Raw genomic sequence first — 26,672 nt, forward strand, 5'->3', positions numbered from 1 at the left:
AGTCCTTCTCCTGAGCGGACTCTGTCTCCTTCACCCTGAGCGAGGGGCCCTCATCTGGACCGAAGGAGTCCCAGAGAGCCCTCTTTTCTCTCTTCTGCTCCTTTGGTACTCCATCCCTTCCTCACCTTCCTCCTCCTCCTCTTCCTCCTTCTCCTCTTGGTCCCTGGGGTCTGCATCACTCCAGCCGCCCCCCCTCGGCCCCCTCACTCTCGTCCAGCTGTTTGGGACTCCCAGGGAGCCGCCTGCTGTTTGTCTTCCCCTTGATCGTGCTCATCCTCCACTTCTTCTATGGTGTCTGTGGTGCCCTGCCTGGAGTACAGCATCACAACCTGGGTCGCTTCACTGCAGGCGGGAGAAAGAGCGGAGTTATACAGAATATTCAAATGATAAAACATCTGCTTGCTTTCTCAGCAGTAGCCAGGTGTGCCCACATCTATTACCACATATATCTTTTGACGCCTTTTTATTTCTAACCATCCGTGAGTTTTGCTGTAACTGCATTATTTTTAACACTACACCCTACCCATGGATAAGGCATAGGTTTTTCATTTAAATAATAATTAGTACAGATCTGCTGGAACTGCTACCCCCGCGACCCGACCACGGATAAGCGGGAGAAGATGGATGGATGGATAGTACAGATAATAATTTATATTTAATAAATGGCTTATGAGACACTTTTATGTGATTAAAAGCAGTATTAGTGTACAGTATTTGTCAACACGTAAAACATCAGTTAAATGGGTTAACCTACATTTGTATTGAATTAACTGAAGAAAAGAAAGAGCATTGTATGTTTATATGAACACTGAAACAAGAAAAGTGATATTTATTACAACCCTGAATTACTGCAAGGCAATTGCTGAGGAGGAACAGACCATACGTTGTCAACAGCTTTTCATATCACTGTTATTAGGTAAAAACCTTGTCCTCTCAAAAATAATTAAAATAAACATTTTGTTGTTCTCTTTGAGTTTTTGACCGGATGCAATAAACAAAATGGAGATACAATGATACAGCTGAAGTGAGAAATCAACAGGAAATGGATCTTTTGATAAATCATGATTGATGTGGGTGAAGATGAGACACAGGTGTGTGTGGGGGGGATGCAGAGGCCAGGCACCTGGACATGAAGCTGCTGCAGCTGTCCACGGAGGAGGTGGAGGCGTCGAGGCTGTACATCTTGCGCAGTTTGGGCCGGGCGCTCGCTGGTTTTGGGGATGCACTCCGGCATCCCATCCAGGTCTTCCAGGGTGGATTGGCGAGAAAACAGATTGGTGGCCTCGGTGTACCCACTGAGAGGAGTGACAGGTGATGATTCGTGACGAGGGGAATGAGATGGGGATGAGAGGTCACAAAAACGTTGAATCCAACCTTACCGTGGAATTCAAACCTCATCATGACAAGACAAAAACATGAGAGTGAGGATGAAATGGTTCAACTTGATGTTATAGAACTTACTTATGCTAGTAATGGCTGCTTGAAGGGTTGTTTTGACTTTGTCTCATCAACCCCAGGGCTATCTAGCAATGCAAAGAGTTTAAGTTGTATTGGCCAAGGGTTTGAAATCTGTCTTATACATTTCAGGGAGTGACGCAAATGGAATATTGTTTGATAATGCCATTTTGAAAAATCTAATATTTTTCTCTCTTCTTAAAACCTGGTCGACCAGACGCAAAACAATTTGCATGTGTTCATAAAATAAGAGGATAGTAAGTAAACAATTATTGGAGGTACCCAACCAAAAATAAATCCACATCTGGAGCTACAAGTGATCATAAAAAAGAATGTTTTAGTATTTAGACAACGTTATGTTTCATTACTTCCTCCTTGACGATGAAACATTTCTTAGCGACAAATCTGTACCAATGTGTGACTTGACAGAGTAAGAGCATGGTTCATGTTAAATTAATGTCCAGTCATGCTTTGGTCAATAATTATTAACATATTTGTGCAATAGTGTTTATGTATATGGATTTACATTGCTTGTTTTCTTAAGCGTGACGTAAATGTCTTCTCCTGTGCAGAGAAAAGTTACAATTCTTTAAGTGTACTACCTGAAAAGGAGGCAGAAAGTCCCTGAAACATTGACTCTTTTGGTCTCCCATGTTGCATCGCTTTGCTCAGTGTACCTGGAGATGCTGTCTCTGGAGGCCGTGGAGTCCTGGCTCTCCATGGGGTACGGTCTCCTCCGTCTGCGCAGCCTGGTGGAGGCTGAGGCCGAGTCGTCCTCACTCAGCTGATCCAGGCTGGCCTGACGGGACATGTTGAGCTTCATGGCCTTCTGGTACAGGACGTGGATGCTGTCTTTGGACGGCACGTTGCCCTGGGGGAAGATAATCATTCAGTGGTCCTCTTAAAAAGGTACAACATGTAATCGTCAGCAACTAGGGCTCTCTCAAACAAACAATCAACAAATGAAGTTTGGTGGAAAGTTGGTTGTTTTCACCACAATTGCCGTCATTTCATTTAGCGTCTATTTCTTTATTGTTCATTATTTAGCAGGTTTTTACCGGGAGCACACAAACAACAAGTTCATTCATCACCAGAGGCCTGTACTGCGAAGCCGGATTTCCCCTTAGCGAGCTAAGGGAAAAATCTGGGTTTTCCGGTCCTACGACGCTGGTTCTCTTCTTAGCGGGCTAGATCTCCATGGTAACTTATGCTGAACGGCTAGCCTGGTCCGGAGCAGGTTACGTTCCAGGATAAGAGATCAACTCAGTGAAAGCACCGCCTGCTGACCAATCAGAGCTCAGTGTGCGGAGTTTAAAGCGATCAAGTCATATTACAGGAGAAAGGAAATACAGAAAAGCTGCCGTTGCAGGAAAGACGGCCGGCAAAAATCACCGACGGTGTGAACGTGAACATGAATAGAATATCACCATCTTCAGAGCAATCTGACTGTTATAACATTAGCGTTAAGAAAGCTTACTTAAATATCTGCCACAACATAAGTAACCGGATCAAAGTAACATTAAGTACAGTCCGCGGCATATCACTTCATAATGTATCACATATCTCCTTATCTGAGTCAGCTGAGCCGTATCTGGCCGTGCAACACTCACAGTGTCACATACTGCATGCAGAAGTATTATTTTAAGAAACACATTAAGTTGACGAAACACTAGTCAAATGTAATTGAAGTCAGATCCACTCGTGTCTTAGACTTCTGTTCTTGATAAATGTCTCTTTAAAAGCCATTACACAAAGATTCTGACCTTCATCAATGTTTTGGGATTTGTTCAATTTTCAGGAACAGAATCTGGTCTTTTAAAAATAATGAAACACTACGCTAGCTTTGAATAATTTACCATGCATCTTTTTTGTGTTGTTATTACTAATGACACTAATTAATATGACGGCTAACGTTGTTTACTTCCTCCACTTTCGGAGATGTTGTTTACATATGCAAACCAAAGTCTCTTGAATTTCAGTCTGGGAATGACTTCTCTGAATTTTATATATTTTATTTATATATGTGCACACAGTTCTGCAGTCTAATGTTCTTTAAGTGGTCCGGTGTTAACCTGCCTATTAGGATTACCTCACACGCACTTATTATAAAGGTGGCGATGGGAATATTCATTACAAGACACAAACAATGATGTAGTTTAAGAACCTGGCATACCACTCTATTCTTAAGACCTTTCTCAAGAACATGTACAAAAAGATACAAGTGAATGAGGCCATATTCTGAGCAAAGGGTTCAGGAGGGTCTTTCATCCCGTTCTTAAACAATGAAACCGTGCATCTGTGAGTCTGTCAGCATGGGATTGTAGGAATGTATTTTGTCTCAGTGATTTATAAAGCTCCCTTTGGATTTCTAAATGCAGTTGTTTCACAATGGAATCTTTGAATTAGAAAGGCTATTTAATTGCATTTGTGTTTGTTTGGATTGTATGACCAATTCTGTCTGACGTTGTTTGTCTGCATCTCGTTGTTTGAGAAAATGTTAACGATTTACTAAATGACCATTTTCTTTGTGTTTCAATTACAGCTGCAGACGTAATATCTCAGAAACCACTTGTTCCGCTGTGATTAAATCAAAACAGTAACATGTTTTGACTGTCTGTTGCAGCACTTACAAAATTACACTGCTGGCCAAACGGGAAAGCGTAATTAAAGGTCTAAATGTAGACCTTTGAAAGGTTGTAGCTGCAATACATCACTGATATCATTTCCATTATTGTTGGGAGTACTTGCTGAGCACAGTTCTCATCAAAGCCCTCACGTGTGTTGGCCAATGAGCACCGTGGATTCAGACCCAAAACCCCACTCCTTTGAGCCAGCTGTCTTCATCGTACCGCTTAATGATGAAGGCTTTCCCTTGAGGAGCTGCTCCCTCAGCTTCTCCCGTGATCATTGTTTGCGGGTCTTCTGATGGACGCTGGCCTCGCTGCCGTCCTTGTGGCTGCTGTGGTGGGAGGCGGTACTTCCTGTGGAAAAATTACATTTCCAGCTGTGAATGAAGCGTGACGAGTCGCTGATAGAGAGATGAGATTCACAAACACAAAGACTTAATTCAGGGGTGAAGGCGAAACAACACATGTTGTGTAGTAAGAGCTCAAAGGATTCCTTCTCTATATTATTGATGTTATGGATATTAAGAGGAAAGGCTATGCGTGCTACAAAATAACACAATTCTCTCAGGGCTTTTAAGGGGAAGAGTGTTAGTGATACATTTTCTAATATTCAGCCTCAGGTTTGATTGATACATTTATTTCGAACAAGTAAAATAAATAATTACAAAACAAAACAAATGTGGCAGTGCATAGTCATGAAAGAGAAATCAAAACAAAAAATGACATTTACAACAACAACAACAACAACAACAACAACAGCATTAGTAACATAAACAGTGTTAGAAAAGGAGTGAGAAGAAGTACAACTTATTTAATCTCACCCCCTTGTCCCTAAATGATTTATTTATAATCTATATTCTGCAATAATTATCATTTTTATGCATTATTATTGATATTATTGATATTATTAATCTGCTTACCTGTTGATTGACATATATACATATACACTGATATACATATATGCACACATACATATACACACCTACATACTCACACACATACTCAAACACCTTCCCCCACCCCTCGAGAAAATAATGTCTCTGTATTTCCTCTTGAACTGGTTAACGTCTGGACTTCGCTTTAGCTCCACATGTTTTAAACCACTTGTCTCGTTCAATGCTTCTCAACCGTTTGGAGTCGCATTGATTGCTCCTTAACTGTCTTAAGATGCATCTTTAAATTGAATGTATTTTGTAAACATATACAAGTCATTATTCATTCAGTGCCAGAGGCTGCCATAGAAGATGCTACCAGCTCACCCTCACAGCCACCGTTGTTCATCATCTTGCCTAATCACACTCTGACTACAGGGATTGAACCATAACCCTCTAATTGATAGGCGACCATCTGTTCAGTAAATTTGAGCTATTTTCTATCTTTTAGTACATATAGGCTAATTATATTAAAAGCTAAAACGTTAAACATATCTCTCCAAAATACAGTCAAACAACTGACCCAGTGTCCTCTTTTCATTTCATTTCATTTCAAACCTTTATTTAGACAGATTGGTCCCTTGAGATCATGGATCTCTTTTACAAGGGAGACCTGCATCAATTTAGTTCCACATGAAACATAAAAACAAACAATAGAGGACATCATATTTACATATTCACCAACACTTACAAACACCCATAGTGTCAGAAAGCATCTCGTGCCTTAAAAACATTCATAGAAATAAAATTGCTCAATTTCAATTTGGACTGTAGGCTGTTCCAAGCAAGTGGAGCTGCGCACATAAAAGCTGTCTTACCTAAGACAGTCCTCACTCTTGGCACATCTAACAAGACCACATCCTGCGATCTCAGACAATAGCTGCCCGCAACTTTCTGCTTTACCAGAGAACAGATGTAATACGGGAGTTTGCCCAACATAGCTTTATAAATAAAAGTGTACCAGTGACTGAGCCTCCGTACAGAGAGAGATGGTAAACCTGCCTTGGTATACAGGGTACAGTGATGTGTAAGCGCTTTACAATGTGTGACAAATCTCAGAGCACTGTGATACGCAGCATCCAATTTGCCTCAGGTAATAGGCAGGTGCATTCATATAGACCAGATCACCATAGTCCAGCACAGGTAAAAAGGTCACAGAGCCTTTTCCTGGCCTCCAGCGAGAAACAGGACTTGTTTCTGAAAAAGAACCCTAGCCTAACCCTCAGCTTTTTAAGCAGGTTATTGACATGAAGTTTAAAAGAGAGACAATCATCAAGCAGATACCCAGGTATTTGTAACAGGCAACAACTTCAAGTTTTGTTCCTTGCGTAGTTACAATATCTAAAACAGGCTCTGGTGTCTTTTTAGCTTTTGAAAAGAGCATTACCTTGGTTTTCTCAACATTTAAAAGAAGCTTTAGCTCAGAGAGCTGAGTCTGAATAGTGTTAAAAACAGCCTGTAATTTAACACCAGCCTCTTTAATGGAGGGACCTGCACAGTACATCACAGAATCATCTGCATAAAAATGTAAGGTAGCTTCATCCACATTATCACCTACACTGTTAATATATATGGAGAATAACAGTGGTCCTAAAACAGAACCTTGTGGTACACCATTAGAAATGTTTAACCACTCAGAAGACAGTCCATCAAAATGAACACACACTCTGCCATGCAAGGCCACAGAGTGATGATACAATGTCTTGCTAAGATTGTTTTGACTGAATTACCATGAAAATGACTCATCATTAGTCCATCCTCCTTAATCACTCTTCAAATAAACCTTTAGATTGTACTGGAGAACACCGAAGCTGGAATTAGTATTCCATCACACCATCTTCTTCCTGAGCCACAACATCGCCACTACACGCTGAGAAGTGGTTTATTGCTCTTTGGTTTCTAAACATGTTGGCATATGATTACTATAGCTGTAGGATGAAGTATTTTTCTGTGTTTGTTACGGTACATGTTTTTTGAGTCACTATAGGTGGTGGGCGTGTCATTGGATTTGTGTGTGGTGACGTTTGTGGTTATATCCGGTTGATTTTACCTGCGCACTTTGTGATAGATGGAGGGGGAGTGAGATGGAGAAGGACAATTTTTGTTGATCGCATGCACGCACGCATAAAGGAATATAGGCCTACGCATATGGATATGGAATGTTTGCTTTGGAAATAAAAGGTCAAACGCATACTTTTGGAGTCCACAGTGTTTTTTCTCTTGTTTAGTCCCTCGCGGCACTTTGTTTGGATATTACTGCCGCAATAATAGCCTAACAGCTAAGCATACATTACATTGATACGATGGGCGATGTAATCTAAAACCCATTTACCATTTCCTCCAAAACCCCCCAGAAACAACCCAGCTCAAGCACCACTAGTGTATCCAGTAGTAGAAAACCAGAGACCAGAAAAGGATCCTCACCTCTCTTGGACCTCACAGTGGAGTGGAGAGATCGGTGAGAAATGTGCGAGCCTCCGCTGGAGCTATTCCGCCGCTGGAAGGTCTGCTGCTGCGGGTACTGAACCTGGACGTGACCTGAATCGATGGAGGTGCCAAAGTTTAAGGACCTCAAGGTGTGAGTGGAGCCTCTCTCACTCATCATGGAGGAGGCGCATTCAGACCCCTTCTCACTCTCCTCTGATTTGCTCTTTCCCTCGTCCTCTGACTCGCTCTGACGGGACGGCGCTCGCCTTTCTTTGGAGTCTTCCTCGTCCCACAGACCGTGACACTGCAACGAAGACGAGGAATTCAGGGATTAATAAAAGCTGTATCATATTTGCACACAGAATACTTAAGTCTGATAAAGGGAGTATAGTTGCATCATTTACATTTAAAGGTTCCCTATTACACTGTTTGTCATCAATATATTACAGCTCTCAGATATATACAAACATGTCTCTGAAGTGTTTGGCTCCAAACACCAAACAGATCATTGCAGCATTACCCATAATCCCCTCTGTTTCAGCCCTGATTCAAAAGTGCAGTGTTACTTCAGATGAAAATAAGGAGCCCCTCCCCACGCCCCTCTGAGAGAGATTTGGTTACAAAGAACACAATGGTGCTCTAGTGCCCCTTTCACACCAGCGCCTTTTCAGCTCCGGCTCGGAGCTAGAGCCTGAAAAGCGCCGGGTTTTACAGTTCACACCGGAGCTGCGCCGGCTCTTAGCTCCGGAATCCGCTTCATTTCCAGCTCCAAAAAATTGTCGGTCCAGAGGCAAGAGCTTTGGAGCTAAGAGGTGACGTCGCTTACGTCTCTCTTACGTCGAGGCGTGCAGGAAACTAACCCCACCTCCCATGGGTCGACTGTCATGCCTGCCTACAAGCAGTAGTGCCTATAAACACACTTTATAAAGTCAGGCAACACTAACCAGGCTTCGCGTGATTCTGTTTATTTGTGCCTTACTTTGACCATCCGTTCGCTGTTATCGATCATTGTGGAGAGAGGCAGACGTGTTGTTTTGTATTATTGCAGCTATCGGATGCAAGTAGTCAGTTTAGCTTCGGTTGCTATGCCAACATCACCCGTTTTATACCAGAGAAACTTTCATAACAGCGTTGTGATACCAAACAGTGTCAATTCAGACTGACACACATTCACTTAGGCTAAGGGGAACTGGGGATATGCATCAGCTGCTTGTGTGAGTCGGACAGTGAATACTTTAGAGCGGCCGCTGCAGTGTGAGCTAACCGGGAGCTAACGGGAGAATACACTCCGTGGAAGAGCAGCCAGCACTGCAGCGGTCGGTAAATGCTGCAGAAACACATTAATAAACAATGAACCACGGCACTCTGGAGCAAAGTATAAGGTTGGAGAAGTCGTTATTCAATTTATTCTGGCTCCGTGTGAATAAAAGCAACACGATCATCGACCCGACGCTGTTGTTGTTGTTGTTGTGAGCTGCCGTTGGGTGGCAAATCAGCGATGTAAACGGTGACGTCATGACGCAGCATGGGCAGCTCTGGGGCGCCAGTGGGCGGTGTGCACAGAGCGGGAGCTGAAAAGGGAAACCGGAGCTGAACCAGAAAAGCTCCCGCTCGGAGCTAGAAACTGAAAAGCGCTGGTGTGAAAGCCGCACTCAAAAGGAGGAGATTTAGGTGATAAGGGGGAGGGGGGGGGGGGGTTACCTTGGTTGCTGATTGGCTATTTTCAGACAGGTTTTTATAGAAATGGATCAGGACAAAAAGAGAGAGAATCTTTTTTCCTGAATCTCTTTCCACAGAGGGGAAACACGTTGATGTATGAAAACGTGGATTTTTCACAATAGGTGACTTTTAATATGATTCACATATTAGTATTTTCCAAATATTCATTTTGCAGGAACCTTCAGGATGGATCTGTGGAAGAAGAGAGCCAGTAACTGGACCAGGTCGTAGTGGACGTAGCCGTCCTTCTTCTCCACTCCGATGATGTTGGGAGGGTGATAAGGTTTGCTCTTATCCATAGAGTTCTGGTTGAAGGGGAAGAAGCCAAACTGGAAGAAGTACTTGATGAAGATGGTGACCTGGTGGGAAAAGAACAATACGTTACAGTGAAGCTACAGTCAGGATAATGGCACAGTTTCATTAACCATTGATATGTTAATGTTACTCTTAGACTAGAATGCAATTGTAATAATTAAAACAAATATATATATATTATTTGTAACCATCCACTCCATTGGGTGAAATGGCTGCATTGTACTCAAGGATGGCATATTTTTTCCTTTTAATCAATACATAGCACATATACATGTTTACATTATCTTGTCTGTGCATAAATGTCCAATCGTTTAACTCCTTCCTGTTTGGAGTAATTGTCATGCTCGTTTTAACTTTTTGTATTAATTGTGGAGAGCAGATAGGATTATTGTTATTCTATATTGGAGCTTTATTTCAAAATAAAATGCCCGATACATGAGAAATATTGTCACCAACACTAAGAAAAGAACTGCAGATTTGACTTGGTATTTGATATATTAAAATGTTGATTTACGCACTCAATGTCCACAAATATTAAAACAAAATACTTGTTTGGGATGTTGAGTGTAGCTGCGAGGAAAGCAATCCCAAAGAAATGGCTCAAACCAAACAGCCCATCTATATATGATTGGTACGATATCATTTATGAAATCTTTGTAATGGAAAGAATAACCTTCTCTTTGAGGCTCCAGGAACTTCCATTTGAGGACATTTGGGAGAAATGGAAAGTGTACGATACGCCCTTCTTTTGTTTAACTGTTTGTTTAATGATCTATACTGTCAATGTGTTCTATTGAAAAGAAAACACCCCATGTTCTTGTGTGCTTATTGTTGTTGTTTTGTCAAGGAAAAGAAAAAAGACGGACCACTCTGTAAAACTATTTAACTACATATGTATATGTACACTGAAGTTGAAATGTGATCCAAAACAAAAATGTAAAAAGAATAAAAAAGTAGATTTATTGGACGTGTTTGTCTCCGTTTGTACCTCAGTATAGACGATGGCCGTCATCCAGTAGCGCTTGCTGGGCCGCGGCACGGACAGCATGGCCCAGAGGAAGATGGTGGTGGGGAGGACCAGGGTGGCGCAGTTGGCCGACACCATGTGGTTGATGACCATGACGAGGTAGCAAACCATCTCTGAGTTCGCCACCAGCATGTTGTAGAGGGCGTAGCACAGCTGCAGGATCAGAGGCTGCTTCACGTAGAACCGGTCCGACTGCTCCAGCTCCTCGTCATAAAACATCCTGGACAAAAGGAGACGGATTGATTTAGTGATTTAGAACTCTTGGATTCCGATACATTACAGAAACCTGATTTGTTCAGTTACTTTAAACTTGCAGATATTTCTAGACTCACAAAAATAACTGCAAGTATGGATGGATTACTGAACAGGGCTGACTTTGGGATTGTGGGGAACTGACACAAATAAACTACAAAGTCGGGCTGCACTTGGAAAAAACTGACATTGCGATTCCCCCCCCCTGTGCGATATATATTGCGATATGAAAACATACAGGAATTGAAGAAAAGGCAGTTTTTTCCCCCGCAAACCATCCTTTCTTGAACTTTAATGCGATACAATTGGTATTTTTTTAACTATATTTAACCGGATGAAGGATTTTAGTCACGGACGTCTGGATCAGAGTTATCAGAGCAACAAGCTGAGCTAGCTCGGTTAGCAGCGCCGAACTGCCCTAGAGAAACACATGGAACTACTTTATTCAGTGTTCTTACCTTTAATCTCCGGGTCCCTTTGCTTTGGAGGTTTGATTGTGATTGGTGGTTTGCTGTGCATGCAGAGCCAGCATGTCACTCACTCAAGTACCCCTGACATGAGAGCCGCGCAAGTTTTCCTTTTGTAGCAAGCAGCAAAAGAATTGTATCATGACGTGTTTGAGTTAATTTGCCTACTTAATATCGCAAGTCCTAAAAAAAACAAAAAACAAAAAAAAGAAAATCTCACGTCCTGCGATGTGAATATTGCGCATGCGCATATCGCGATTATCGTCACGACACAATATATCGTGCAGCCCTCAAAGGGACCACAAAGTAAAGCAAACTATAATATGTCTTCAAAAAGATTCAAAAAAAGTCTACAAAGAATAAAGACCAAAAACAGGTACAAAATAACCTCAGAGTCAACATGGCTATAAAGAGACAAACAATTGACCAAAAGGAGATGCAAAATGACTGAAGAACAACGAAAAAACGACTACAAAGAAATACAGAACGATGACAAGTTGACAAAAACAACAACCTACAGACACAAGACAATTACAAGAAGATGAAAAATTACAAAAAGGTGAAAAATTACTTGGTGCCATTTATTTAAAATGATCAAGAAACCAAAATAAATCTGCATCAAAGCATCCTAAGACACTTCGTGTGACTCTTCATGCTCGAAGGCTTCAGTTTGTCGACTCACTTGTTGAGCAGCAGTTCGCTGGCGGTCAGCTCGGTGGTCATGGAGGGCAGCATGAGGTCGGACCTGCTGTCGGAGCGGCTGTCGGAGGTCATCAACATCCGCCCCCCCCTCTTCCTGTCCATGTCGCTTTCGTCGTCGCTCAGCTCCAGGCGGTCGAAGCTGACGGCCTTGCTGTAGCTCGGAGGAACTTCAGCGTCGGACGTTTTGGAAGCGTCTGTGTCAGGAGTGTAAATCAGCCCGACTCTCCGCTCTGTGGGGGTGAAGCCCGGCTGTCCTGCCCCCTCCTCACTGTCAGTGGTGAAGTCCTTCTCCTGAGCGGACTCTGTCTCCTTCACCCTGAGCGAGGGGCCCTCATCTGGACCGAAGGAGTCCCAGAGAGCCCTCTTTTCTCTCTTCTGCTCCTTTGGTACCTCCATCCCTTCCTCACCTTCCTCCTCCTCCTCTTCCTCCTTCTCCTCTTGGTCCCTGGGGTCTGCATCACTCCAGCCGCCCCCCTCGGCCCCCTCACTCTCGTCCAGCTGTTGGGACTCCCAGGGAGCCGCCTGCTGTTTGTCTTCCCCTTGATCGTGCTCATCCTCCACTTCTTCTATGGTGTCTGTGGTGCCCTGCCTGGAGTACAGCATCACAACCTGGGTCGCTTCACTGCAGGCGGGAGAAAGAGCGGAGTTATACAGAATATTCAAATGATAAAACATCTGCTTGCTTTCTCAGCAGTAGCCAGGTGTGCCCACATCTATTACCACATATATCTTTTGACGCCTTTTTATTTCTAACCATCCGTGAGTTTTGCTGTAACTGCATTATTTTTAACACTACACCCTACCCATGGATAAGGCATAGGTTTTTCATTTAAATAATAATTAGTACAGATCTGCTGGAACTGCTACCCCCGCGACCCGACCACGGATAAGCGGGAGAAGATGGATGGATGGATAGTACAGATAATAATTTATATTTAATAAATGGCTTATGAGACACTTTTATGTGATTAAAAGCAGTATTAGTGTACAGTATTTGTCAACACGTAAAACATCAGTTAAATGGGTTAAACTACATTTGTATTGAATTAACTGAAGAAAAGAAAGAAGCATTGTATGTTTATATGAACACTGAAACAAGAAAAGTGATATTTATTACAACCCTGAATTACTGCAAGGCAATTGCTGAGGAGGAACAGACCATACGTTGTCAACAGCTTTTCATATCACTGTTATTAGGTAAAAACCTTGTCTCTCAAAAATAATTAAAATAAACATTTTGTTGTTCTCTTTGAGTTTTTGACCGGATGCAATAAACAAAATGGAGATACAATGATACAGCTGAAGTGAGAAATCAACAGGAAATGGATCTTTTGATAAATCATGATTGATGTGGGTGAAGATGAGAACACAGGTGTGTGTGGGGGGGATGCAGAGGCCAGGCACCTGGACATGAAGCTGCTGCAGCTGTCCACGGAGGAGGTGGAGGCGTCGAGGCTGTACATCTTGCGCAGTTTGGGCCGGGCGCGCTCGCTGGTTTTGGGGATGCACTCCGGCATCCCATCCAGGTCTTCCAGGGTGGATTGGCGAGAAAACAGATTGGTGGCCTCGGTGTACCCACTGAGAGGAGTGACAGGTGATGATTCGTGACGAGGGGAATGAGATGGGGATGAGAGGTCACAAAAACGTTGAATCCAACCTTACCGTGGAATTCAAACCTCATCATGACAAGACAAAAACATGAGAGTGAGGATGAAATGGTTCAACTTGATGTTATAGAACTTACTTATGCTAGTAATGGCTGCTTTGAAGGGTTGTTTTGACTTTGTCTCATCAACCCCAGGGCTATCTAGCAATGCAAAGAGTTTAAGTTGTATTGGCCAAGGGTTTGAAATCTGTCTTATACATTTCAGGGAGTGACGCAAATGGAATATTGTTTGATAATGCCATTTTGAAAAATCTAATATTTTTCTCTCTTCTTAAAACCTGGTCGACCAGACGCAAAACAATTTGCATGTGTTCATAAAATAAGAGGATAGTAAGTAAACAATTATTGGAGGTACCCAACCAAAAATAAATCCACATCTGGAGCTACAAGTGATCATAAAAAAGAATGTTTTAGTATTTAGACAACGTTATGTTTCATTACTTCCTCCTTGACGATGAAACATTTCTTAGCGACAAATCTGTACCAATGTGTGACTTGACAGAGTAAGAGCATGGTTCATGTTAAATTAATGTCCAGTCATGCTTTGGTCAATAATTATTAACATATTTGTGCAATAGTGTTTATGTATATGGATTTACATTGCTTGTTTTCTTAAGCGTGACGTAAATGTCTTTCTCCTGTGCAGAGAAAAGTTACAATTCTTTAAGTGTACTACCTGAAAAGGAGGCAGAAAGTCCCTGAAACATTGACTCTTTTGGTCTCCCATGTTGCATCGCTTTGCTCAGTGTACCTGGAGATGCTGTCTCTGGAGGCCGTGGAGTCCTGGCTCTCCATGGGGTACGGTCTCCTCCGTCTGCGCAGCCTGGTGGAGGCTGAGGCCGAGTCGTCCTCACTCAGCTGATCCAGGCTGGCCTGACGGGACATGTTGAGCTTCATGGCCTTCTGGTACAGGACGTGGATGCTGTCTTTGGACGGCACGTTGCCCTGGGGGAAGATAATCATTCAGTGGTCCTCTTAAAAAGGTACAACATGTAATCGTCAGCAACTAGGGCTCTCTCAAACAAACAATCAACAAATGAAGTTTGGTGGAAAGTTGGTTGTTTTCACCACAATTGCCGTCATTTCATTTAGCGTCTATTTCTTTATTGTTCATTATTTAGCAGGTTTTTACCGGGAGCACAATTATCTGCACAGATGTCCTTCGCTCCAAAAACAACAACATGGTGTGTAAACAGTTAAAAGCATAGATGTCATTTCAAATGAATGTTTCTTTGACGAAACATAGGATTACACAAGCTTTCCGCCAACATTTGCTAATCTTGGCTGCTACTAACTAAAAGATCTCGATGTCTGATGACTACAGTTCTTTATGTGGTTTTGGTATATATTTTAAAAGTGTTTATTATACCTTTTTTTGAATCTTTCGGGATAAGACCGATCATAGGTCTCGTATTTACGCATTTTGAAAGCTGAAATGTTATATATTTGACCTTTTATCACATTAAAGGCCTTAAGATAGCTAAGAAACTGTTACATAAAACAAGAATATATTGCATTGCAACATACCTTTTTGACCTCTCTGGACAGCATGCAGCGCTCTATTCGCAGCACCGTGGAGATGTCGATGTACTCTCGGCACATGTCGTTCATCCACTGCGTGAAGCTGTCCACCGTCGTCTGGAAGAGCACGAAGGTGAACTTCAGGATGTTGAACACTCGCTTGATGATGTTATCTGAGGGAGAAAATGAGACAAGAGACTCTGGTAAAACTTCAATAAAGAACTTGCTATATTGTGGCTGTTAGTGGCAATGAGAAAATCACAAGGGTTATTCATGATTCAATTCAAGATTTAGTATTTTGTTTGACGATGGAATTTAATACCACAAAATCACCAACCTGGACCATTTGACTTTTCCTCCTCTGGTTTGTCTTGCCCATCTGAGAGCTCACCAAGATCGATGGTCACATGACCTGCTGAAGGACAGTAAAGACACACAGTTACGGTTAAGAGACATGCATTTCCTTCACACACACAAATGACTTGGAAGTCTGTTTAATGTGAGGTTTTTTCTCCATAACTTGCTTACCATCTTTCTTGCTTTTTTTACGTCTCACTACTTTTGTGTATTTTTTCCAAAATTTGCGTTTCTCTTTGGCTCGTGCTCTTAGAGCAGCTTTGGGGTCAGTGATCCAGGCGTGATAAAGAAACTGGAGAGCAGAGAGGATCAATGAGAGGAGGTGAAGAAGAGGAGTCACTGAGATCAATGATGTCAAAGCAACAACACATTGAAGGAAGACTTAACACAGACCAAAACTTCACTTTTTAAAGTCACTTTTTTGTGATATATTACTAATGAATGCAATGCTTCTCAGCAGCAGAGACTTGCATTGCTTACTTAAACACTACAAGAAAAGCCTTTGTCAAAAACAGTCTACTCAAAAGTGCAGTACAAACTTAATAAATCAACAAAGGCCTAATATTGGTTGTGGTCTACTCCTGCATTTATCAAGCAGGTTTTCTATATTCGCCAGTCTTCAAATGTTTAATTAATACACTGAATCCTGCACAAACAGTAGCAAAACACAAAAATGGTCTTTCATTAGGGATCAGGCCCAAATACTAGCGCTAATATTGTCTTGTTAACCTACTAATGGTTTGTTTTTAAAGCAGAAGACAACACGAGAAAGGCAAGGCAAGTTTATTTATATAGCACCTTTCAACACAAGGTAATTCAAAGTGCTTTACATAAAATGAAAGACATTAAGAAAATGGCATTTAAAATCAGTCATTAAAAAGAAAAGATAATAAAATAAACATTAAAAAGAAAAAAGAAAGCCAAAAATAGACATTTAACACAACCAATACCACGTCAGAATAAAAGTCCAGTTCATGCTACACACTTCGATCACAACCGCATGCAAAGCATTCCTGTTCCGGCTTGTGTTTGATGATTTACGCCAAATTAGTGCTCGCTTGTGAAAATCATTGTTCACTGAATCTGTTATTTCAAAAAGATCACCAAGCATGAGCTGGAAAGGCCGTTTTGTGGCGTTAGTTGGTACTTCATACAGAGAGCAAGTGTTGTTTGTTAGTTGTGGTGTTAGTACCTTTCCTGCCTTCAATACATACTGCAGGATAGTTTTAGGCAGCTTGAAAATAGACTTGGGCAAAGCTATGAGGGCAGAGACAAACTTCCCAATAGCTCGCTGCAGAGAGAAAGCAGAGCGGGAGGGGGTTAGTAGAAACATGACTTCATCGCATTAGAAACATCAGAGGTGACGTGTGTTAGGAGACACATCATGTTGTAGTCAAGGATGCTGGCAGATGGAGATGAAGGGATTTGTTATTATGAGAGTTAGTATTCAAAACCTTCAATCATTTGTGTAAAAGTATTATTAAACTGTGCAAGCAATGTATGCTATTCTAGAAGTGTATGAATTGTCTAACACAGTGCTTCTCAAACTTTTTTCAGTAATGTACCCCCTTTGAAACATTTTCTCAGCCAAGTACCCCCTGACCGATCCCGAACATTTTTGATCGAAAAAGCCTATATAAATAATTACAATATAGTGATGTTCCCTCAGTGTGTGATGTATTTACTCCTTCGTGGTATGCATTACAACAAACTAAGGATATTTTCATTTTATGCATGAAAAAAAATAACATAACACTTTTATAAAACAGATTTTTCAATTTAAGTAATATGTTATTGTGAAAAACTATAAAATACAATACACACATTTGACATGTTTATATGAGGACCCCCTTGGTCTGTTTTATATCAAATTGTGTTTTCTATTTAACTTATTTTACTAAGATTATTTTTTTAATTACCTTTTTAAAAAAAATGTATCTCACGTACCCCCTGCAGTACCCCAACGTACCCCCAGGGGTCCGCGTACCCCCATTTGAGAATCACTGGTCTAGCATATCAATCTAGTCAAATCAGGGGTGGGAAGTAATTTACTTTATTCTTTTACACTACATTTCAGAGGGAAATATTGTATAAGATACTTTTCAGATTGAAGAACTATATTTAAAAAAAGTACCTCCACTTGCAACAGCGAGAGTAGTTGGTCATGTTGGAAACACTTTAACATGTCAATATAACAATAACTGCAAGTAATTCAAATGATGATATTTGTATGTTATACTTACTGTTACTTAAGTAAAGGTTCTGATTACTTTTGTTATATTATAAAGTGAATGTAATAAAGGAAATGATTTCCTTACTTCAAAATGCAACAGTACTTGACTTTGTTAAGCTTTACCTCACAGCATCTTCATCAATATTAAAAACATGTAATCAATCGATGAATTAACAGTGACAGAAACCGAATACAAATCTTGCTAGGGGAGGACTTTCATAGTATGCTACAATAAAAAGAAAGAAAATACAATGAAATAAATATTTGATGTAAGATCTTTCCACCAATCTGTGCTACACAAGCCATTTTTGTAAGATTATAATCATTTTTTTATATTAAAAATAGCCACATTTTGAGGCAGCGACCAGCTCAGCTTCTAAACTCTATTGAAGCTATAGCTCTTTGGGCTTCATATGTAAATCTGGCTCTGATACTAGCCAGTGTTTGTGTTGTCTCCTGGGTTCTGTAGTGCCCGGAGTCTGTCTTTTTATTTTATTTTTTACTTTATACTTTTTATTTTTCTCCCAAACCCCATCCCCTCAGGAAGCCTGTGCCTCCTTGCTGCTGCTGCTACTACTACTACTACTACTACTACTGCTACTGCTACTGCTACTACTGCTACTGCTACTACTACTACTACTACTACTACTGCTACTGCTACTACTACTACTGCTACTACTACTGCTACTGCTACTACTGCTACTGCTACTACTGCTACAACTACCAGTGCCTCCCCATCAACTGACACCGATGTAAGAAATGAACCACTTCTAGAAGTCACCTGAAACGCAGACTTCTTTGGCTGATCCTCCTTTTTCTCCTCCTCCTCGTCTTCCTCTTCACTGTCAGTTTCAAACAAGTAATAGTCTCCACTTCTAACCACTGAAGAGGCAGAGTGCAAATGCAGTTACACACAATCATTCATCGTTTTTTCACAACAAAAACTCCCTTACTGAAAGGAAGAACTTAATAAACCACTTACCGTTAATTCAATGTCATTTATATTAAACATTAACTACAGTAAGCAGTGATATAGACACACATTTAAAAACATCACAGACATGACAGGATGAAACAGAAAATGCAGACAATGTTAATATGACTGATATAACTGTGAGCAGAAAGCACAATGAAGGGTGTCTGTTAGAGACTCTTTTATTCCACATGTAAGCCTACTCGACAGAGCAAGTGACTCCGGTCAGTGTTAGAAGCAATAGGATAGACGAGGCTGACTTGTGTCCTTGAGCAGAACCGCGTTGGTGCGGGAGGTAAAAGGAGGATGCTGGGAGATGAAACATCGAATGACAGAGATAAAAATAGAGAAATAATTGAAAATGTGATGTGGGGGTGGAGTACGAACTGAGACATGAGTTCAAACCAAACAGACGACCTCTGTTCTGATTCAGGAACATTTTTAATTCACCACAAAAAGATTTATTTTAATATTCAATCACTAGTTTTGCTGTTTAATTTCCGCCTGTCTGGTGATCATGTCTACAGGCAAAGAATGAACAAACCCTTCATCCTTTATTCCAGTACTGATGAATAAAGGCGAGTCGACTTCATATCTTTGCGCGAAAATGTTTTACAACAGAGAGATTCCCTACTGTGGGGTTTGTAGGCGAGAGCGATGATGATGTTTCAAACAATCTCAAGCACAGACCTCCAGACATTAGTCTTTTTCTCTTTCTTCATCGTGTCTATTTAAGGCAACCCTGCTACTGACACTCGGTTTTACACAAGGTCTCAAATCCAAAGTGCCTCTTCACATGTAGTGTACAGGAAGTAACCGGTAGTAATTCAATTTCCCTCCCAAAATAAAACAACGTGAGGAAAGGGTTCCTATAGCTACGGGAGGAAAGGGTTCCTACTGTATAGCTACGGGAGGAAAGGGTTCCTATAGCTACGGGAGGAAAGGGTTCCTATAGCTACGGGAGGAAAGGGTTCCTATAGCTATGGGAGGAAAGGGTTCCTATAGCTACGGGAGGAAAGGGTTCCTATAGCTACGGGAGGAAAGGGTTCCTACTGTATAGCTACGGGAGGAAAGGGTTCCTATAGCTACGGGAGGAAAGGGTTCCTATAGCTATGGGAGGAAAGGGTTCCTATAGCTATGGGATGAAAGGGTTCCTATAGCTACGGGATGAAAGGGTTCCTATAGCTACGGGAGGAAAGGGTTCCTATAGCTACGGGAGGAATGGGTTCCTATAGCTACGGGAGGAAAGGGTTCCTATAGCTACGGGATGAAATCTAAGACCAACAAATGTTATGATATGGTTTCATGTTTAACGATGCAACCTTTGATTAAGACTTTCAAAAAGTGGATTCAGGACATTTTAATAACAAATAAAGCCTTATTTTAATCTAAATTAATTCAATTAGTTAAAGACTTTTTAAGGTTCTGTGTTAATCAGTCTTATTAACAACAGACCTACAGTTACCCGTTTTGTAAGCCCTTTTATATAATGCATTATAAACATACTTATAATGAGTTATATGATTTAACTGCATGCTAAAGATTCAAATGTATTACAACTATTGGAATTATAATACACTATGAGCCTTGCCAAATAAAAAAAAAGTATGGTACCCTTATAAGTAATTAAAAAAGCTGTACAACGTGGTATGATTATTGTTGCATAAAGCATAGTAAAGATTTACGAGTGCTTATACAATGCTATTAGCAGATTATAAGGTTTTATAAGTAGGTAAATAATGCATTATAGACATATAGGAAGCGCTACGACAATGTTAACTTAAACCGGAGTCCCACAGGGCACGGTTTAATACCCCTTTTTTAATTTAAGCTTTTAAATTCATCTTTAAATGAAGCATCAGCTGTTAATTGTCTATTTTTAATAGTTTTTTTAATTGTAAATATTTGTTTTGTAAAGTAAAAATAATGTCTATGAGCTATTGTGTGTTGAAGTCGCACCATCCTCCTTTTAATGCCCAATTTCATCGTTCAATCTAAATGTATTTTTTATATGTCTACTCTATGCTATTATTAGTTTGTTTTTATGTATTTTACTGATAACTGTATTCTGTGTGATATCAATGTTCTGTGAAGCACTTTGGACTGCACTTGTTGTATGGCAGGTGCTATACAAATAAAGATGATTATTACTGGATGTATGCGTATCCCCAGTGATGCTCTCTATTCTAATATAATATGATCTATTTTAAAAAGGGCCCTTAAATAGAGACAGAAAAGGACTAAAGTCTGCTGTCTGATGGTGCCTTCAGGGCCCCGGGGCAGTATGGGAATCCTCAGCGTTCTGGTCAAGGACACAAGGGCCAATCAGAGTGGAGGAAGAGAAAAAAGAGGGTTGGGGGTCAACCTACTGGAAGCATGGTCAACCCACGGCCTCCACCACTGCTTTTTTTTGGTCTTGGCTTTCGCTCGCTGTGCTCCTAAAATTTCACAAATACATCAATACAACATTTCATAAGAAAATTCATTCTTGAGCAAACTTCAAGGCATTTCTTTGTTCTGCATTAAGCTGCTCTGTTCTTTTTTAAGATCAAATACTAATGCAAACACAACATATATGAATGAATTAATGAGATTAAGGCATTCATGAGATCTGTCTTGATGACTAATCAAAAAGAAATAACACAGTGGTGGAATATAATTAAGTATATACTTAAATGATGTACATAGGGAACATTTTTGACATACTTACTTGAGTATTTCAATTTTTGACATACTTCTATTTCACAAAATTTCAGAAGTAATATTGTACTTTTTACTTCACAAAATGTATTTAACACATATAATTACTATTAAAGGTAGGGTAGGTAAGAATGGAGAAACCGGCTCGAGTGTGCTAGAATTTGAAAGTATGCAGCCGAAAAAAATCTGCCCCTTCCTTCAGACTTCCTTACAGAGCCCCTCCTCCAACACACACCAACGCGCACATGACCAATGAGGGCACGAGATGTGTGCACAGATGGAAGGCTGACAGGCAGGTAGGCCATCCAGTTATTCTAGCCGGGCCGGCTCAGATGATTGGTCGTGCTTTTTACAGCGCCACAGCTTCCACAGATGACATTTTTTGTATGTATTTATTGTCAAAGCACTTCAGATATTCATTGCTATCGGGATGTTAAGAGCATTCCATGGAATATAACAAAAAGTGTCTCTGAAGTGAATTACATACCCCACCTTTAAGTGTAATTGAGTGTAAAAATCTTATGAGTCTTTACTCTTCTATTGAACTATAATTTTAATGAACATTCGTATGCTTTTAATTTCACTACATTCATTTGACACTGACAAGTAAATATTTATTATAAAAGCACGTTAATCGGATGCATATATTTGACATATTCTTGATAACGTATTTTGCTACTTATACTTAAGTATCTAAAATTGGCTTTTAACATTTAATTTATACTTATATTGCACTTAATGTTATTAAAAAATAATCATGCTTTGTATTCCACTTAATTGAATTGACTTACTAGTTACTAGTTATTGTTTACACTCAAATCAAATGATAAACTTGTCTATAAACTGTATACAATATATATTATGATGTTGTTTTGAATGACTACACTACCCAGTAGTAGTAAGTATCTAAAGGTATCGAAACAAAGTACATGATTACAATGTATGTGATAAAAACACAATAATATAGTATTATTATTATATAATGACCATGGTATTTCTACTTTTCCTGAGTATCTGGAACTTCTTCCACTACTGCCTCAACACATTCTGCTAACACTGCCTGCACAGAGCAGCCTTCGTCATACCGTCATCTTCCTCCGCCTCGGGCTGGAAGAGGGTCTGTCCTTCTCCAGACTCCTGCGCCATGCTCAGCATCCTCTCCTTGCCCCTCTTAAACTTTTGCTGCCTCACCTTAATGCGCTCCATCCTGATTAGATCAGAGAGGCAGTGAAGAGACACGAAGTATCGACACAGAGGAACATCACCCACAGCTAACGGACTGACCGTAAACATCTCTGGGCTTCGTGTATGGAAATGAGTGTACGTTATGAAACAGTGGAGTGCTCATTAGAGCGCGTGAGTGGATGTTATCAGGGCTTATGAGTAAATCCTGAGGTAAGTGGTGGAAATACTTTGACTTTACATTGTATGATATACTGAGCGATGGCTTCCTGGAAACAGTAATGAGCGAGCCAGGAGTTTCTTTTAATACAGAGCCGATTTTAAATGGCCTTCTGAATCATGTCTACTTACTTATGGGCTAAATGGAGACTCATCAAATATATTCAAAATCAGGAACTAGATGTTACCGTGCCTGATGTTATCACTTACCGTACTTTTCGGACTATAAGCCGCGACTTTTTCCCCCATCTTTTTGTGTACAGCTAACGGCCACTAGGGAACCTCCTAAGTCTATGGATTTTACAGGTAAAATTAACCACCTTTAACTCTATGGGCTCTATGACCGGTCCGCGCCCGCCACCTCTAAGCGGCGGGCTCCAGCAGGAAAAGCTGGAGGCCGGAAAAGAGTGAGACAGGTAGCGCGCCAAAGTAAAAGTGGAACCGAGAGACAGAACGAGAGCAAGACAGACGGACAATTTAGCTGCTGCGGCTTATATGCAGGTGCGCGTTATAGTCCGAAAAGTACGGTAGTTATCGTGTAACTATATTCTTTGTTTTCTTATATTCAACAAATCCCATAGAACAACAATGCATTCTATACATTTTTAAGAATGGCCTGTGCAGCAAAGCTTGATTTCTGTTAAAACTGCTAAAAGTAGTTCCTTACAAATACACTATAAGCTACAATTTTGAGTAATTGTTGCTTATAAAAGTTCAAAAGCACCAAAAGAGAGAGACTAAAACAATGTGGATTAGGGTATTCAAGAAGTTATGTAGATGTAAATGTGTAAAGGTGAATCAATGTATTGGGCAATATCTTATCAAGTGTGAAAGATACAAACATATTACAATAAGTGAAATTGTGAATAAATGAATTATTTGGAGTCTCACTGTCTCTTCAGCTGCTCCACAGATTTGCTCTCCTCCTCCAGTCGGGCTCTCACCGCCTTCACGATCGTAGCTTGGAAGAGCTCCGCCCCTCTGTCAAACACACAAACGTTCAAAACACCCACTGTCAGAGAGTCTACGTTTGATCCTTCTTTAGTATTTACTAACCAATAAAAAGAAGAAGAAGAAGAAGCTGTACTGGGGAAGACAGTCATACAAGGAGCCAAGTTACATTTTAATCCAAGAACGGCACCTTTCGTTCTCCTGCATGTCCCTCATTAGTTTCTATTGTGCAAACACAAAAAGGCTATATATCTTCTGACTACACTGACACTAAACTGAATTTGTCCTATTTCTTGATAAGATTAAGATTAAGATGGATTTAATTAATCCCACGTGGGGAAATTATTTCTCTGCATTTGACCCATCCTAGTGTTAGGAGCAGTGTGCTGCCATTTTGAACGGCGCCCGGGGAGCAGTGTGGGGAACAGTGCCTTGCCACACCTCGGTAGCACTTGGTCTTGCCGGGACTTGAACTGGTGACCTTCCAGTTGCCAAGCCGAGTCCCTATCAACTTCGCCACCACAGCCCCTACATACACATGTGTGTGATACAACCACACACACTCTTTTCTTCTCAGTCAAAACTCTGTCCATCTTTACTTGTTGTCTGGATAAACATTTCAAGCCCTAAGCCAGGGGTCTTCAACTAAAATTCAACGAGGTCCAGTTACCCATGCAAAGGTCCGGAACATCAAAATGTCTAAGTTGCTTCATGAATTAGTGTGATATATATTGAAGTAGCCTGTAGCTTTATCAACGTCTGCATGTAATCAACAGCTGACTGCCTATCAAATAAAGAAAGTACAATTCATAAACAACAATATGTATTGTCAATTAACATTACTTAAATACTGTGGATATGTGTAATGTTCCTCTCGGGCTGCATTTACAAATAAAATAGAGACAATAAATGAAATAGCTTTTGAAAATATGTGCATCTTAAAAGTGCTTCATTTTAGATAAATAAAATAAAGTGTAGCAGCAGCTTGAGTTTCCCTTTTTCTTTGTTAACCGTTTCACATCATCACTTAACTGTTTCAGACGATTATAGAACAATATCAGTCTTTACACATCATAACAATTGAACAGTTTTAAAGTTTCTCTTTCTTTCCCTCTTATATTGCAGTCCCTCTCTCACTTTGTTTTATTCAGTGCGAGAATTGAGCTCGAGCTTGTCCTGCCAGGAGTTTAAATCTGGGCTGAAATGGAGTCAGGGCTATTCTCACACACATGCAGGTGCTCATTGGTTACAGTGATGCAAACACAGGTATGGTGAAAAAATATATACCATCTGACAAAGGCCTGTGCTATAATGCTTCAATTAACTGGCTATTCTTTATAATATACTCAGATCAATAGGAGACAGAGATGTTATAAATCAAGGGTTTTTATTATTATTTACAGCAGGGGTGGGGAACCTTTTTCCTTTACATTTTTAAAACATCCTCCGAGGGTCGTACAAATGATTGAACTTAACCTCTGCTTAAAAAAACTCAAATCACAGCCCATTCATTTGGCCTTTCTTTCATGCTGTGCAAAGAAAAAGCAACCTCTGAATCCAGATATCTCACCATGACTCACGCATGCATGTGCACGGTGTGGCATGACCACCAACACAGAAAGATATGGACACAAGATGTGTGCAAATGTATTTAGTATCCTATCCATGTGAACATGATTTAAGTGTGGGGGGGGGGACCTAACCTCCTCTAGCGGGGTCCGGGTCTCCCAGGAAGATTTTTTTTAAATATTGAAGTTAAATGCATCAATCTGGTACACTTTGAGAGCAACATTAAGAGATCTATGGATACATCTCTCAACACCCATATGAAACAGAACTGTAAGCAGATTTTTCTTTTTGGATATTTTACAAATCACTCCCCTTTCAAACTCTATTCTTGTTATTTTTAACAACTGTTTTGTTACTGTCATATAGTATTTTATACCTGTTTTTCATTTAGTCTCATTAATAACTGTATTGATCATATCAAGGTGTGCCTTAACCTCACTGAGCTGAGGTTATTTGAGCCTCTCAGGAGAGAGCTCTCTTCCACCTGGTTGTAGAAAAGCTCTTTAAATTCGTTAGCATAGCTAGCTAACCAGATGCTAATAACAACAGATCGCCACTGTGCTTACAACTAAAGACACAGCCACGCAAACACTGCGGCATGTGTACGGCTCCTTATGGGTACTACAATATATGAAGAGCTGGAGCGGCGTTCCGGTGCTCTCTGTCAGCACTCCTTTCAGACGAGACATACCCAAGCCCCAGGAAGTGCGCCGGATTCAGATGAAAATATTCGTGGTGGCCAAAAGGCGGTACTGCACATCCGTTTGGTTGCCAGGCCCGGAAACACTTTTTCCCATTGACTTACATGGGGAAAGAGTGGTCTGTAAATCGTTGGATAATTTTTTTTAAACTAAATAAACTACCCAGTATGAACACTTGTATAGCCCTTATTAAAAACATTCGTTCCTCAAGTTGTAAAAATGTGCTAATAACGTTATTCTGAGTTATTTCCCTCTGCATTATGAACGCGCATCTAACCCACGGGACCGCGCCCCCCTGCACGTTCATGTTACGTGTTCAGCACTACATGGCATGCGTTTATCTTTCTTTACCCATGGATGCACAATAACAACGGACCTATATCGCCTTACTGCCATCCCACGGAGCTGTAATAATGGATATATCGCACATGTTTGCTGTAATTCATCATTTGTAAAATATTATACTACATGGGCTGTATGATTAAATCTTGTACCGTAAATGTTGTATTAAATAAAGTTAATATTACCGACGTTAGATTAACGTCCCTGTAGCTTCTTATTGCACTAAGAAGCTTATTGCACTGTGTGTGTATATATATATATACACAGTGCAATAATTATTTCATGCTAAATGAAGCTCTGTTGCTTGGATATCACTAGATCCTGTTACAACGTAA

At 40.5% G+C, this 26,672-nt stretch overlaps 2 protein-coding genes across 2 annotated transcripts in view; both read right to left on the reverse strand.

Annotated features, from left to right (window-relative positions):
• Positions 1–26,672, reverse strand: part of LOC117462090 (piezo-type mechanosensitive ion channel component 2) — a 141,324-nt gene that overhangs the window by 24,406 nt on the left and 90,246 nt on the right. The window contains exons 29-42 of the mRNA XM_034104157.2: positions 23,666–23,755; positions 22,459–22,580; positions 21,043–21,111; positions 18,482–18,582; positions 16,660–16,758; positions 15,639–15,759; positions 15,448–15,525; positions 15,117–15,283; positions 14,341–14,534; positions 13,328–13,501; positions 11,904–12,545; positions 10,464–10,722; positions 9,340–9,519; positions 7,439–7,745 (exon numbers count right to left, since the gene is read on the reverse strand). Coding sequence (XP_033960048.1) covers positions 7,439–7,745; positions 9,340–9,519; positions 10,464–10,722; positions 11,904–12,545; positions 13,328–13,501; positions 14,341–14,534; positions 15,117–15,283; positions 15,448–15,525; positions 15,639–15,759; positions 16,660–16,758; positions 18,482–18,582; positions 21,043–21,111; positions 22,459–22,580; positions 23,666–23,755 — 2,603 coding nt within the window. The remainder of the gene's footprint in view (positions 1–7,438; positions 7,746–9,339; positions 9,520–10,463; positions 10,723–11,903; positions 12,546–13,327; positions 13,502–14,340; positions 14,535–15,116; positions 15,284–15,447; positions 15,526–15,638; positions 15,760–16,659; positions 16,759–18,481; positions 18,583–21,042; positions 21,112–22,458; positions 22,581–23,665; positions 23,756–26,672) is intronic.
• On the reverse strand, positions 247–4,363 carry LOC139435564 (piezo-type mechanosensitive ion channel component 2-like). The gene is made up of 4 exons (XM_071206297.1): positions 4,265–4,363; positions 2,133–2,326; positions 1,124–1,295; positions 247–342 (listed from the first exon to the last, which is right to left on the reverse strand). The coding sequence occupies exons 1-4, from the start codon at positions 4,361–4,363 to the stop codon at positions 340–342; spliced, it is 468 nt and encodes a 155-aa protein (XP_071062398.1). The 3' UTR covers positions 247–339.

This window comes from Pseudochaenichthys georgianus, chromosome 17, assembly GCF_902827115.2.
Source record: "Pseudochaenichthys georgianus chromosome 17, fPseGeo1.2, whole genome shotgun sequence".
Lineage (NCBI taxonomy): Eukaryota > Metazoa > Chordata > Actinopteri > Perciformes > Channichthyidae > Pseudochaenichthys > Pseudochaenichthys georgianus.

Coding starts and splice junctions, on each gene's coding strand:
- LOC139435564 (XM_071206297.1), bottom strand. CDS start 4,363: ATGATCACGGGAGAAGCTGAGGGAGCAGCTCCTCAAGGGAAAGCCTTC. Junction 2,327..4,264: donor TCAAAGGAGTGGGGTTTTGG/GTCTGAATCCAC, acceptor ATCTTCCCCCAG/GGCAACGTGCCGTCCAAAGA. Junction 1,296..2,132: donor TCCAGAGACAGCATCTCCAG/GTACACTGAGCA, acceptor CACTCCTCTCAG/TGGGTACACCGAGGCCACCA.